Source organism: Rhinopithecus roxellana, chromosome 3 (genome assembly GCF_007565055.1).
Source record: "Rhinopithecus roxellana isolate Shanxi Qingling chromosome 3, ASM756505v1, whole genome shotgun sequence".
NCBI lineage: Eukaryota > Metazoa > Chordata > Mammalia > Primates > Cercopithecidae > Rhinopithecus > Rhinopithecus roxellana.
Window position 1 is genome coordinate 170,957,646 of NC_044551.1, and position 13,819 is coordinate 170,971,464.

At 44.7% G+C, this 13,819-nt stretch overlaps 1 protein-coding gene across 7 annotated transcripts in view; it reads right to left on the bottom strand.

Moving 5' to 3' along the window:
* The window catches only part of ZNF346 (zinc finger protein 346), a 63,588-nt gene extending 49,976 nt beyond the window's left edge, over nt 1-13,612 (bottom strand). For all 7 annotated transcript variants that reach the window (XM_030927404.1, XM_030927405.1, XM_030927403.1 and 4 more), the window contains exon 1: nt 13,381-13,612. In XM_030927404.1, coding sequence (XP_030783264.1) covers nt 13,381-13,555 — 175 coding nt within the window. In that variant the 5' untranslated portion in view covers nt 13,556-13,612. The remainder of the gene's footprint in view (nt 1-13,380) is intronic.
* Between the last annotated feature and the right edge of the window lie 207 nt (nt 13,613-13,819).

Genomic DNA, 13,819 nt, shown 5'->3' on the forward strand with positions numbered 1-13,819 from the left:
CATGGTGGAAGGCTGGTAATCCCAGCTAACTCAGGAGGCTGAGGCAGGAGAAGCGCTTGAAACCAGGAGACAGAGGTTGCAGTGAGCCGAGATTGCACCATTGCACTCCAGCCTGGGTAACAAGGGCGAAACTCCATCTCAAAAAAAAGAAGCTGGGTGTAGTGGCTCATGTTTGTAATTCCAGCATGCCAAGATTGCACCACTGCACTCCAGCCTGGTGACAGAGCAAGACTCTGTCTCAAAAAAAAAAAAAAAAAAAAAAAGGCCGGGCGCGGTGGCTCAAGCCTGTGCCTGTAATCCCAGCACTTTGGGAGGCCGAGACGGGCAGATCACGAGGTCAGGAGATCGAGACCATCCTGGCTAACACGGTGAAACCCCGTCTCTACTAAAAAAAAATACAAAAACTAGCCGGGCGAGGTGGCGGGCGCCTGTAGTCCCAGCTACTTGGGAGGCTGAGGAAGGAGAATGGCGTAAACCCGGGAGGCGGAGCTTGCAGTGAGCTGAGATCCGGCCACTGCACTCCAGTCCGGGTGACAGAGGGAGACTCCGCCTCAAAAAAAAAAAAAAAAAAAAAAAAAAGGCCGGGTACGGTGGCTCATGCCTATAATCCCAACATACTTTAGGAGGCCGAGGCGGGTGGATCACCCGAGGTCAGGAGGTCAAAACCAGCCTGGCCAACATGGTGAAACTCCATCTGTACTAAAAATACGAATTAGCTGGGCATGGTGGTGCATGCCTATAATCCCAGCTACTCGGGAGGCTGAGGCAGGAGAATTGCTTGAACCTGGAGGCAGAGGGTGCAGTGAGCTGAGATTGCGCCATTGCACTCCAGCATGGGCAACAAGAGTGAAACTCCATCTCAAAAAAAAAAAAAAAAGAAAAGGGCATGAAGAAAGCAAATGTAAGGGTACTGATGATCTGCTACTAACAAAACAAACAAATGGAAGTTCTGGAGTTCAAGTTATAATAAATAAAATAAATTTGCTGAAGGAGTTCCACAGCAAGTTCAAAATGGCAGAAGAATCAGTGAACTTTGAAGATACAGCCATAGAAATAGCTGATCTGAAGAATAAAGAGAAATAACACTGAAGAATAAAGAACAAAGCTTCAGAGATGATGGGAACACTTCAAGCATACTAACACATGTGTAAGGAGAACCTCAGAAGAAGAGAGAAGAGAGACAAAGAGTAGAAAAAAATATTTGAAGAAAATATCTGAAAATCTACCATATTTGATGAAAAACGTTAATCTACACATTCCAAAACTCAAGGAACCCAAAGTAGGAAAAATATGAAGAGAGCTACACCTAGACACATCCCAAATCATTGAAAGGCAAAGACAGAAAATCCTGAAAGCAGTGAGAAACAGAGAAAAATGACTCATCATGTACAGTGAAATAATTCAATTAATGACAATTTCTTATTTGAAAACAATTAAGGCCAGAAGGTAGTAGAATGACATATTCAAAGTGGTGAAAAAGAATAAAAATGTCAACTAAGAACTCTATATCCAGCCAAATGATCCTGCAAACATTACACTAAGTGGCCGGGCACAGTGGCTCATGCCCGTAATCCCAGCACTTTGGATACCAAGATAGCAGATCACCTGAGGTCAGGAGTTTGAGACCACCTTTGCCAACATGCAGAAACCTCGTCTCTACTAAAAATACAAAATTAGCTGGGTGTGGTGGCACATGCCTCTAATCCCAGCTACTCGGGAGGCTAGGGCAGGAGAATGGTGTGAACCCGGGAGGCGGAGCTTGCAGTGAGCCGAGATCGCGCCACTGCACTCCAGCCTGGGTGACAGAGCGAGACTCTGTCTCAAAACAAAACAAAACAAAAAAAAAAGAGATTCGCTTGAACCCTACAGGCGGAGGGTGCAGTGAGCCCAGATCATGCCATTGCACTCCAGCCTGGGCAACAAGAGCAAAATGCTGTGTCAAAAACAAAACCAAAAAAAAAAAAAAAAAATTTACACTAAGTGAAAGAAGCCAGTCACAAAAAGGCCATATATTTATACAATTCTATTTACATGAAGTGTCCAAAATAGTTGTTGCCAGGGATGACTGCTCCTAGGTACAGGGTTTCTTTATTGGGGTGATGAAAATGTTCTAAAATTAGACAGAGGTGAAGGTTGCAGAACTCTGTAAGTATACTAAAAACCACAGAATTGTACATTTTAAACAGGTGAATTTTATGGAATGTGAAATTTATGTCAATAAAGCTGTTATTTAAAAATAAAATAGTTAGGTGTGGTGGCTCACGCCTGTAATACCGGCACTTTGGGAGGCCGAGGCGGGCGGATCACGAGGTCAGGTGATCGAGACCATCCTGGCCAACACGGTGAAACCCTGTCTCTACTAAAAGTACAAAAAATTAGCCGGGCATAGTGGCGGGCGCCTGTAGTCCCAGCTACTCGGGAGGCTGAGGCAGAAGAATGGCATGAACTTGGGAGGCGGAGCTTGTAGTGAGCAGAGATCATGCCATGCACTCCAGCCTGGGTCACAGCAAGACTCTGTCTCAAAAATAAATAAAATAAAATACAACACAACTGTCATTCAAGAATGAGGACAACACACAGACATTTTCAGAAAAAGATTAAAGAATTCATTGCTAACTGGTCCGCTTTGTAAGAAATACTAAAGGAAGCCCTTCAGGCTGAAAGGAAGTGACACCAGATGGTAACTTGAGTCCAGAGGAGGAAATACAGAACACCAGAAATGGTAAATATGTGGGTTGATATAAAATACTCTACAAATATATTTTTTCTCATTTATTCTCTTAACTTCTTTAGAGGACATAATACTATATAAAGTAATAATTATGACACTGAATCATTAGATTTATAACATATATAGATGTAATATATATATGACAAAAATAGGACAAAGAAGGGGGAATAGAGCTGTATTAGAGAAATATTTTTGTATTTTACCAGAATTAAGTTAGTATTAATTTAAAGTAGACTGTGATGAGTTAAGATGCATACTGTAATCCCTAGAACACCACCAGGAAACTTAAAAAAAACCAAGAGGAATTAAAATGGTACACTAAAAATACTTAACATAAAGGAAGTTAGTAAAGGAGGAACAGAAGGATAAAACAGAAAGGAAATCAACAGTACAATGGAAAATGTAATTTTCATATCAATAAATAAAATACGAACAGTCTAACCAGTACACTCAAAAGGCAGAGACTATTAGACTGGATAAAAAAGCAAGCTCCCACTATATGCTATCTATAAGAGACACAAAGAGGTTGAGATAAAAGAATAGAAAAAAATACACTATGCAAAAGTAACCACAAAAGAGCTAGAATGGCTCTATCACTGACAAGTTGACTTTAGTATAAAAAATATTAGAGGCAAAAAAGAACATGACATAATGATAAAGGGTTGATACATCAAGAAAATACAAAAAAAAAATTGATAATTTAAAAAATAGACAAACTACTAATAATAATCGGAAATTTCAATATGTAAACTGAAAAAATCCTAAGCTCCCCAACCAACTGAACAGAACCCCTCTTGGCCAAGGCAACTCCAGGGAAACCTGAAAAATTGTGTTCCTGACACGACAGGACAAGAGGTTAGACATGACACCTCATTATTAAACTTCCTTTTGGAGTTTTTTTTTTTTTTTTTTTTTTTGAGACAGAATCTTGCTCTGTTGCCCAGGCTGGAGTACAGTGGCCGATCTCGGCTCACTGCAGCCTCCACCTCCCGGGTTCAAGTGATTCTTCTGCCTCAGCCTCCCAAGTAGCTGGGATTACAGGCATGTGCCACCATGCCTGGCTAATTTTTGTATTTTTAGTACAGATGAGGTTTCACCATATTGGTCAGGCTGGTCTTGAACTCCTGACCTCATGATCCACCCAACTTGGCCTTCCAAAAGTGCTGGAATTACCGGTGTGACCCACCATGCCCGGCCTTTTTTTTTTTTTTTTTTTTTTTTTTTTTAAGATACAGGGTCCTGCTCTGTTGCCTAGGCTGGAATACAATGTCACGATCCTAGCTCACTATGGCCTCAAATTTGTGGGCTCAAGCCATCCTCTCGCCTCAGCCTCTTGAATAGCTAAAACTACAGGTGTGTGCCACCATGCCTGGCTAATTTTTAAATTTTACGTTGATATGGGATCTCACTGTGTTGCCCAGGCTCCTTTTGGGGTTTAGACGCAACTGACCAGCATTAATGCTAAAATAGAGATCATAAGACTAACAAAATGGACTCTGTGGCAATAAGATACCAAATTACAAACAGGACCAAAGGCCATGCTAGACAAAGGTTAAGTCACATACCCCTACAGGTCACTCTGACCTGGTATATTGGTTAACAGACTTCCTTATATTAATTTAAAACATCCTGGCCAGGCACTGTGGCTCACACCTGTAATCCCAGAACTTTGGGAGGCCTAAGCAGGCAGATCACCTGAGGTCAGGAGTTCAGGACCAGCCTGGCCAAGATGGTGAAACCACATCTCCACTAAAAATACAAAAAATTAGCGGTGTGATGGCAGGTGCCTGTAATCCCAGATACTCGGAAGGCTGAGGCAGGAGAACTGGTTGAACCCGGGAAGCAGAGGCTACAGTGAGCTGAGACTGTGCCATTGCACTCTAGCCTGGGCAACAAGAGCGAAACTCTGAGTCAAAAAAAAAAAACAACAAAAAACCCAAAAAACAAAAAACCCAAAACAAAACACTCCTTTGTGCTGACTCCAAAATTTTAGACAAAGCTTTGCTCCTTTAACTGCAAATTAAAGAATCTCTGAAGCCACCTATGACCTGTCAGCCCCTTGCTTCAAGATATCCTACCTTTTTGGGCCAAATCAATGTATAATGGCCATGTATTGATTTATGACTTTGTCTGCAACTTCTACTTCCCTAAAATGTATAGAACAGAGTTGTGACCTAACTGCCTCAGGACCACTTACTCAAGGCTTCTTGGGTTTGTGTTTTTCCCTACCCATGGTCACTCATATTGGCTCACAATAAACCTCTTTAGAATGTCTTACAGTGTCATTTGAGCGCCATTTGGTTTTTCTATTAACAAATATCTTGCTTTCAATTACTCACAGAACTTGTTAGAAAATCAGTAAGGGTTTAGAATAATGTTATAATCAATTTGATCTAACTGGCACATAGAATACTCCACCAACTGTAGAATATAAATTGTTTTCTAACACACACTGAACATTCTCCAGGGTAGAACATAAGCCAGTTTCACTTCACTCATTCATTCATTCATTCATTCATTTGAGAGGAGTCTTGCTCTGTCATCCAGGCTGGAGTGCAGTGGCACGATCTTGGCTCACTGCAACCTCTGCCTCCTGGGTTCAAGCAGTTCTCCTGCCTCAGCCTCCTGAGTAGCTGGGATTACAGGCATCACCATGCCCGGCTAATTTCTGTATTTTAGTAGAGATGGGGTTTCACCATATTAGCCAGGCTGGTCTTGAACTCCTGACCTCAAATGATCCACCTGCCTCGGCCTCCCAGTGCTGGGATTACAGGCGTGAGTCACTGCCCCCAGCCCAGTTTCACTACATTTAAAAGGACTGAACTCATCTGGAATTTAATCAGAAATCAACAATCGGAAGAAATCTGGGAAATCCTCCAATATTTGGAAGCTGAAAACATGTATCAAAGAAGAAATTACAAGGGAAATTAGAAATTATTTTGAACTGATTTAAATGAAAATAAAACATTCAAAAATTTGAGTTGCAACTAAAGCAGTGCTTGGGAGGGAAAAAAACTCAGTTTATCCGACTTCACTTTTACAATATAGAATGCAAGACCCAGCAAGCATGCCAATGTGTAAGATCCCAAGTCAAAGGTCAAACCGCATACTTGTCTCTCTCAAGTTGCCCTCTTGGCCCTCTTCCAAGTATACTTTACTTCTTTTCATTGCGGCCCTAAAACTTTTCTTTTTTTTTTGAGACGGAGTCTGGCTCTGTCGCCCAGGCTGGAGTGCGGTGGCCGGATCTCAGCTCACTGCAAGCTCCGCCTCCCGGGTTTACGCCATTCTCCTGCCTCCGCCTCCCAAGTAGCTGGGACTACAGGCGCCCGCCTCGTCGCCCGGCTAGTTTTTTGTATTCTTTAGTAGAGATGGGGTTTCACCGTATTAGCCAGGATGGTCTCGATCTCCTGACCTTGTGATCCGCCCGTCTCGGCCTCCCAAAGTGCTGGGATTACAGGCTTGAGCCACCGCGCCCGGCCCCTAAAACTTTTTAATAAACTTTCACTCCTGCTCTGAGAGCTGACTTGGTCTCTCACTTTGCCTTATGCCCCTTTGGCCCAATTCTTTCTTCTGAGGAGGCAGAAACGGAGACTCAGGGCCACTAACACTCCTGCCTTGGCCTCTCAAAGTTTTGGAATTACAGGCAGGAGCCACTGTGTCAGAACAACCTAAAAGATATGTTAAAGGATGCAAATAGACAGATAAAGAGATACACAGGTCTGGAAGGGTCTAATGTGTAGGAGCTTCCATCCCAATGGAATTGGGGTGTGCCACACTTCCAGCACATGAATGTGTTCTTATTCACCTTCCTGGAAGCCCCTAAACTCAGCCCTTTGGGTTTTTATGAAGGCTTCATTATGTAGGCATGGTTGATTAAATCATTGGCTATCGGTGATCAACTCGATATTCAGCTTCTTTCTATCCCCTAGAGATGGGGGGTCTGTAACTTCCAACCTTCTGAGCACATGGTTGGTTCCCATGGCAACCAGCCAACCAGAATGTGGTAATCTAGGGACTTCCCAAAAATCACCCTATTAACATGCACCAAGGTGTGGTTGAAAGGGGCTTGTTATATGGCCAGGCGCAGTGGCTCACGCCTGTAATCCCAGCACTTTGGGAGGCTGAGGTGGGCGGATCACGAGGTCAGGAGATCGAGACCATTCTGGCTAACACGGTGAAACCCCGTCTCTACTAAAAACACAAAAAATTAGCCAGGCGTGGTGGCAGGCGCCTGTGGTCCCAGCTACTCAGGACGCTAAGGCAGGAGAATGGTGTGAACCCAGGAGGCGGAGCTTGCAGTGAGCCGAGATCATGCCACTGCACTCCAGCCTGGGCAACAGAGAGTCCGTCTCAAAAAAAAAAAAAAAAAAAAAAAAGAAAGGGGCTTGTTATAAATAACAAAAGTCTGTTTTTCACCTTTCTTGCTCTGGAGCAGTTCCAGAGGTGTTTCAGGAACCAAGGACAAAAGGCCAAATATTTTAACAGAAGATACTCTTACTGCTTTAGTCTGAAGAAATTATCAGGGTTATAGAAGCTGTGAGCCAGGAACTATGGAGGGAAACATATGTATATATAATATATTTTATAATGTCACAAGTGCTTAAGAGAGAAACTTATAATTTTAAACATCTACATCAGAAAAGAATGGTCTCAAATCAGCAACATACAATCTCACCTTAGAAAATAGAAAAGATCAAGAAAATGACAAATTCTTAGCTAGACTAACCAAGAAAACAATCAGGGGCCTCACGCCTGTAATCCCAGTACTTTGGGAAGCAGAGGTGGACAGATCACTTTAGAGTTTGAGGAGTTCAAGACCAGCCTGGCCAACAGAGCGAAACTCTGTCTCTACTGAAAATACAAAAAAATTAGCCGGGCATGGTGGCACATGCACTCCTTAGAGCAAGAGTGAAAGTTTATTAAAAATCTCAGCTACTCAGGAGGCTGAGGCAGGAGAATTGCTTGAACCTGGGAGGCAAAGGCTGCAGTGATCATTACTGTACTCCAGCCTGGCAAGACCCTGTCTCAAAAGAAAAAAAAAAAGCGACACAAGGAGAAACACAAAATTCTGTATACACTTAAAACAAGTAAAGAAACTGAATTAATAATTAAATATCTTTCCACAAAGAAAAGCCCAAGCCAGCTGATTGCCATGGCCCATGTCTATAATCCCAACCCTTTGGTAGGCTAAGGCAGGAGGATCACTTGAGGCCAGGAGTTTCAGACCAGCCTGGGCAACAGAGAAAGACCCTCTATGAAAAAAACACAAAAATTAACTGGTCATAGTGGTATGCCCTTGCAGTCCTAGCTCTGAGTTTGAGCCTGCAGTGAGCTATGATTGTGCCACTGCACTCTAGCCTGGGCATAGCCTGGGCAACAGGAACCCTGTCTCTAAATAAATAGAAAATCAAAAAAAAAAAAAAAGGAAAGGAAGAAAGAAAAGCTTAGGCCCAGGTAGCTTCACTGGTGATAACTTTTTTTTTTTATTTTGAGACAGAGTCTCAATTGTGCTGCCCAGGCTGGAGTGCAGTGGCACAATCTTGGCTTGCCGCAACCTTAGCCTCCTGGGTTCAAGCGATTCTTGTGCCTCAGCCACCTGAGTAGCTGGGATTACAAGTGAGTCAGTCACCACACCTGGCTAATTTTTGTATTTTTACAAAAACACAAAGTTTACAAAAATTTACAGGTTTTCTCCATGTTGCCCAGGCAGGTCAGAAAATAACTTTCATCGGCTGGGCGCAGTGGCTCACTCCTGTAATCTCAGCACTTTGGAAGGCCGAAGCAGATCACCTGAGGTCAGGAGACCAACCTGACCAACATGGCAAAACTCCATCTCTACTAAAAATACAAAAATTAGCTGGATGTGCTGGCGGGCGCCCGTAATTGCAGCTACCTGGAGGCTGAGGCACGAGAATTGCTTGAACCTGGGAGGCAAAGGTTACAGTGGGCCAAGATCGCATCACTACACTCCAGTCTGGGCAGCAGAGTGAGACTGTCTCAAAAAAAAAAAAAAAAAAAAAAAAAAAAAAAAAGAAAAGAACTTTTATCTCCAAGTTCTGCCCTGTGCGGTGGCTCACGCCCGTAATCCCAGCACTCTGGGAGGCCGAGGCGGGTGGATCACAAGGTCAGGAGATAGAGACCATTAGGCGTGGCGGCAGGCGCCTGTAGTCCCAGCTAATCGGGAGGCTGAGGCAGGAGAATGGCATGAACCCGGGAGGCGGAGCTTGCATGAGCTGAGATGGCGCCACCGCACTCCAGCCTGGGCGACAGAGCGAGACTCCGTCTCAAAAAAAAAAAAAGAATCCAAGTTCTTTTAAATGATCAGGGCCCAGAGAGATATTAAAATGAGATCGTAATCACTTCCTACTCCCCCTTTTTGAGCTATGACTCATCTATCAAAACTGGTTGCTATTGCCACAAGTGGGTATTAATCTAATAATGTCCTACCTGACACTATATCCTACATCCTATAGCTTAACAATGTATAGCCAATCTCTAACCAATGTTATTTCTGTAAATCAATAAGAATTCTTGACAAACGACTTTGTATGAGTCCCACTCCCTATCCACATTTTTTGCCTTTAAAAATCAAGTAAACTCTTTAAATCATATTTTGTGTGTTAGCCTCTTCCTTGTAGGTCAACACTTCTATAAAATACTGTAAAAAGAAATATTACCAACTGGGTGTGGTGGCTCACACCTGGAATCCCAACACTTTGGGAGGCCGAGGCTGGTGGATCACCTGAGGTCAGGAGTTCAAAACCAGCCTGGCCAACACGATGAAACTCTGTCTCTACTGAAAATACAAAAAAATTAGCTGGGTATGGAAGCGCTCCCCCTGTAATCACAGCTACTTAGGAGGCTGAGGCTCGAGAATCACTTGAATCTGGGACAGCGAGGCTGCAGTGAGCTGAGATCATGCCACCACACTCTAGCATGGGTGACAGAGTGGGATTCCATCTGCACTCCAGCCTGGGTAATGGTGAGACTGCGTCTCAAAAAAAAAAAAAAAATATTAAGAAGATCTACAAGAGAAAATTTCTCAAATCTTGGGTTAAGATAAAGAGTTATGGCCGGGCAAGGTGGCTCAAGCTTGTAATCCCAGCACTTTGGGAGGCCGAGACGGGTGGATCACGAAGTCAGGAGATCGAGACCATCCTGGCTAACACCATGAAACCCCGTCTCTACTAAAAAATACAAAAAAACCTAGCCGGGCAAGGTGGCGGGCGCCTGTAGTCCCAGCTACTCGGAGGCTGAGGCAGGAGAATGGCGTAAACCCGGGAGGTGGAGCTTGCAGTGAGCTGAGAACCGGCCACTGCACTCCAGCCCGGGCGACAGAGCGAGACTCCGTCTCAAACAAACAAACAAACAAAAAAAAAAAAAAAAAAAGAAAAAAGAGTTATTAGATATGACACTAAAAGCACAATACATAGGATAAAAAACGGATAAATTTAATTTCATCAAAACTTAAAACTTTTGTGCTTCAAAAGGCACTGTTTAGAAAATGAAAACACAAGTCACAGTTGGGGGGAAATCTCTGGAAATCATATCAATAATAAAAGACTTGTACCCAGAACACACAGACAACTCTTACAACTCAGTAGAAGACAAACAGCCCAATTACAAAATAGGCAAATGATGTCAATAGATATTTCACCAGATCTACAAATGGGTAGTTAGCCCATGAAAAGGTGCTCAGTATTATCAGTCTTTAGGAAACCACAATGAGTTATCACTACATGCCCACTAGAATGCCTATAATCAAAAAAGACAATTGTCAAGGTTATAGAAAAAGCAAAACCCTCATACATTGAAGGCAGAAATATAAAAGGTGAAGCCATTTTGGAAAACAGTTTGGCAGTTCTTCAAAATGTTAGAGTTACAATATGACCCAGCAATTCCATTCTTAGGGATATACTCAAGAAATGAAACGTATGTTCACACAAAAACTTGGGCATGAATGTTCGCAGCATTATTCACAAAAACTCCAAACTGGAAACAATCCAAATGTCTAGAAATAATGAATAGATTAATAGAATGTGTTATATTCATTCAACGGAATTCTATTTAGCAATAAAAATGAAGTACTAATACACACCATGACTTGGCTGAATTTCAAAAACATGCCGAGAGAAGCCAAACTCAAAAGACTACCCAAGACAGAAAACAGACCACTGGTTGCCTAGGGCAGGAGGTGGGAGTGGGGATTTAATATAAACGAGCTCACAAGGAACTAATTGGGGTAATGGAAATGTTCTAAAACTGGACTGTGGTAATGGCTATACAACTGTACATTGGCTAACAATCATTGGCGATACGCTTACAATGGGTGACTTGTATGGTATATAAACTGTAACTCAATGAAGGTGCTAAGAGAAGAAAAAGGGTGAGTAGAACTTAATGTTGCAGGTGTCTACCTAGATTTCATATAAATATGCGAGAAGTGAGGAGAACAGGGAAATGAAATGGGTCGTAACAGTGCCACTGTACACTCACACACACGTAGCAGACACTTTTTTTTTTTTTTTTGAGACAGAGTCTCGCTCTGTCACCCAGACTGGAGTGCAGTGGCCGGATCTCAGCTCACTGCAAGCTCCGCCTCCCGGGTTTACGCCATTCTCCTGCCTCAGCCTCCCGAGTAGCTGGGACTACAGGCGCCCGCCACCTCGCCTGGCTAGTTTTTTGTATTTTTTTAGTAGAGACGGGGTTTCACTGTGTTAGCCAGGATGGTCTCGATCTCCTGACCTCATGATCCGCCCGTCTCGGCCTCCCAAAGTGCTGGGATTACAGGCTTGAGCCACCGCGCCCGGCCCATAGCAGACACTTTTTAGAGCACAGTGGTTTTCTGCTTCAAGATCCAGGGCAAAGGTCACCTTCTTTTTGTGCACCTCCAACTCTTAAAACATTCCTCAGCACTGCATCCTTTACATTACACTGGAACTACTTTAGTGTCTGCTTCCTGGACTAGACTGCAAGACTTTCCAGGGAAAGGGCAGTATCTTCCTCTGATACTCCAGCTCTGAAGCCCAACCAATTCTGGGTCGAAAGCAGACATCCGTGAATGTTTGTCAAATTAATGAAAGGAAAATTGGGGTAGGGCGAGGAAACTATCAAACAAGTTTGAAAGTAGGAGAGCCGGGTGTGGTGGCTCATGCCTGTAATCCCAGCACTTTGAGAGGTCAAGGAGGGCAGATCACTTGAGGTCAAGAGTTCGAGAACAGCCTGGCCAACATGGTCAAACCCCATCTCTACTAAAAATACAAAAATCAGCTGAGCATGATGGTGGCCGCCTGTGATCCCAGCTACTCCGGGGGCTGGGGCAGTATAGAAGTGCTTGAACCTGGGAGGCAGAGGTTGCGGTGGGATTGTGCCACTGCACTCCAACCTGGGTGACAGAGTGAGACTCTCTCAAAAAAAAAAAGAAAAAAAAAGGAGAGAGGGCCCCAGAAATGGTGTGTGTGTGTATATATTTATATGTACACATATATGTAAACATACACATACATATACACACACACACATACCATTTCTAGGGCCCTGCCTCCTTTCTTTTTAATATATATATATATAAACTTAGGATACAGGCTAGACTTGTTTTTAAATTGGAGAATTATATACCAGGGTATAGGTCTGTGTACTACCCCTAATTTAAACATATCTTCCTTAGATATGGTCAAAATTTCAATTTTATCCAGGGCAGTCAGTTCACAAATAGCATATTAAACTTTCCATGACAAGTCTGCTTAGCAAGCAAACAAATCACTGGAGAAATCTGATTTTCCTCCAGATACCTGACAGGGTTAGCAGAGAAGCCCAGATAGAGTTCTTGTACATTTGGGTTAGCATTAAGCAGCTGGCTCCGAAAAGGACAGTGAAGGGAGTCACACAAGAAGGTCAGAACAGCTCTTTCCCATCCTTCTCTTTCTTTCATCCCATCTTACCCAGTCTCAGGTCAAGTGCGCAGCAAGCTGGGACGCTTCGGCCCAGAAGTGACCCCTGACGTGACTTTGCTTATACTGTTCTCAGCAACTTTGGGTCAAGTGTAGGACACAAAGAAGCTGGAGTCAAAGCGAACCCAGACCAGTTTCTCAGGCTCCTTGTCCCCACCTTAGAATAAGGGACCCAGCAAGTAGAAGCCAGAGAGCTAAAAACGGGTAAGCCAGAGCTCAGTCATCAAGACCAGGAGGAACCCGGGGGTAAGGAGAAGGCCTTCCAGAGCCCTGGGAAGTGTGGGGCCCGAGAGAAGGGAGGCAAGAGGCTCTACGAGGAAATCTGGAGATTGGGACGATGAGGAGTCAAGGAGTGGTGAGGGGCACTAGGCTTGAATTACGGGGATGGCAAAGACTGTGGGTCTCCGACGAGTATAGGGATGACAATCTTCGAATTTGGGAAAAACTGCGCTGTGGTGACTGATGAAGGAGGAGGGGAAAAACTCAGGGCCTGAGCGTGAGCGGCCGTGATCACCCTCAGCGCGCTGAGGGCCCGATTCTTGGGGTGCCCGCGCCTGAATGGGGAGCACAAGTCTGGGGGTCCCGGAGCGCAGTACGCAAGGAGGCGGGCCAGGGGGTGTGACCGTAGGCGCTTCCGCAGCTCCCCTTGCGCCGCGCAGGCGGGTGAGGGGCTTCCTGCCTCCAAAGGCCCCGACTCACCTTCCTCCCTACCCACCGGCTGGGCACCGGACACGGCTTCCCACAGGCGGCGCGCCCTCTCGCGGTCAAAGCGCACCCCATCCGGCTCCTGACCCTCCAGCTCCTCCGAGCTGTTGTAACGCCCGGCCCCTCCGCCGTCTGCGGCCTCCACTGTGGCCGGGGCGGGATACGCCATCTTCCCCGCAAACCCTCGCCGGTGGAGAGCCGCTCAGGCGCCTAAGTATCGCGAGATCGGGGGTGTGGTACTTGGGCCGGCCAACAAATCTCGCGAGGTTTGGGCGCTGCCGTGCGGTACCTGGCGCTTATTTTGCTTTGCTACATCTGGTACCCCAGAGCGTGTGGTGTGGATTCGGAAACCTGTCGCTGATTCCGCAGCAGTGACACCCCCTCCCGGAGAGGCTAGTGCGGTTTTGACTCAGGGCTCTCACTTTGCTCACGG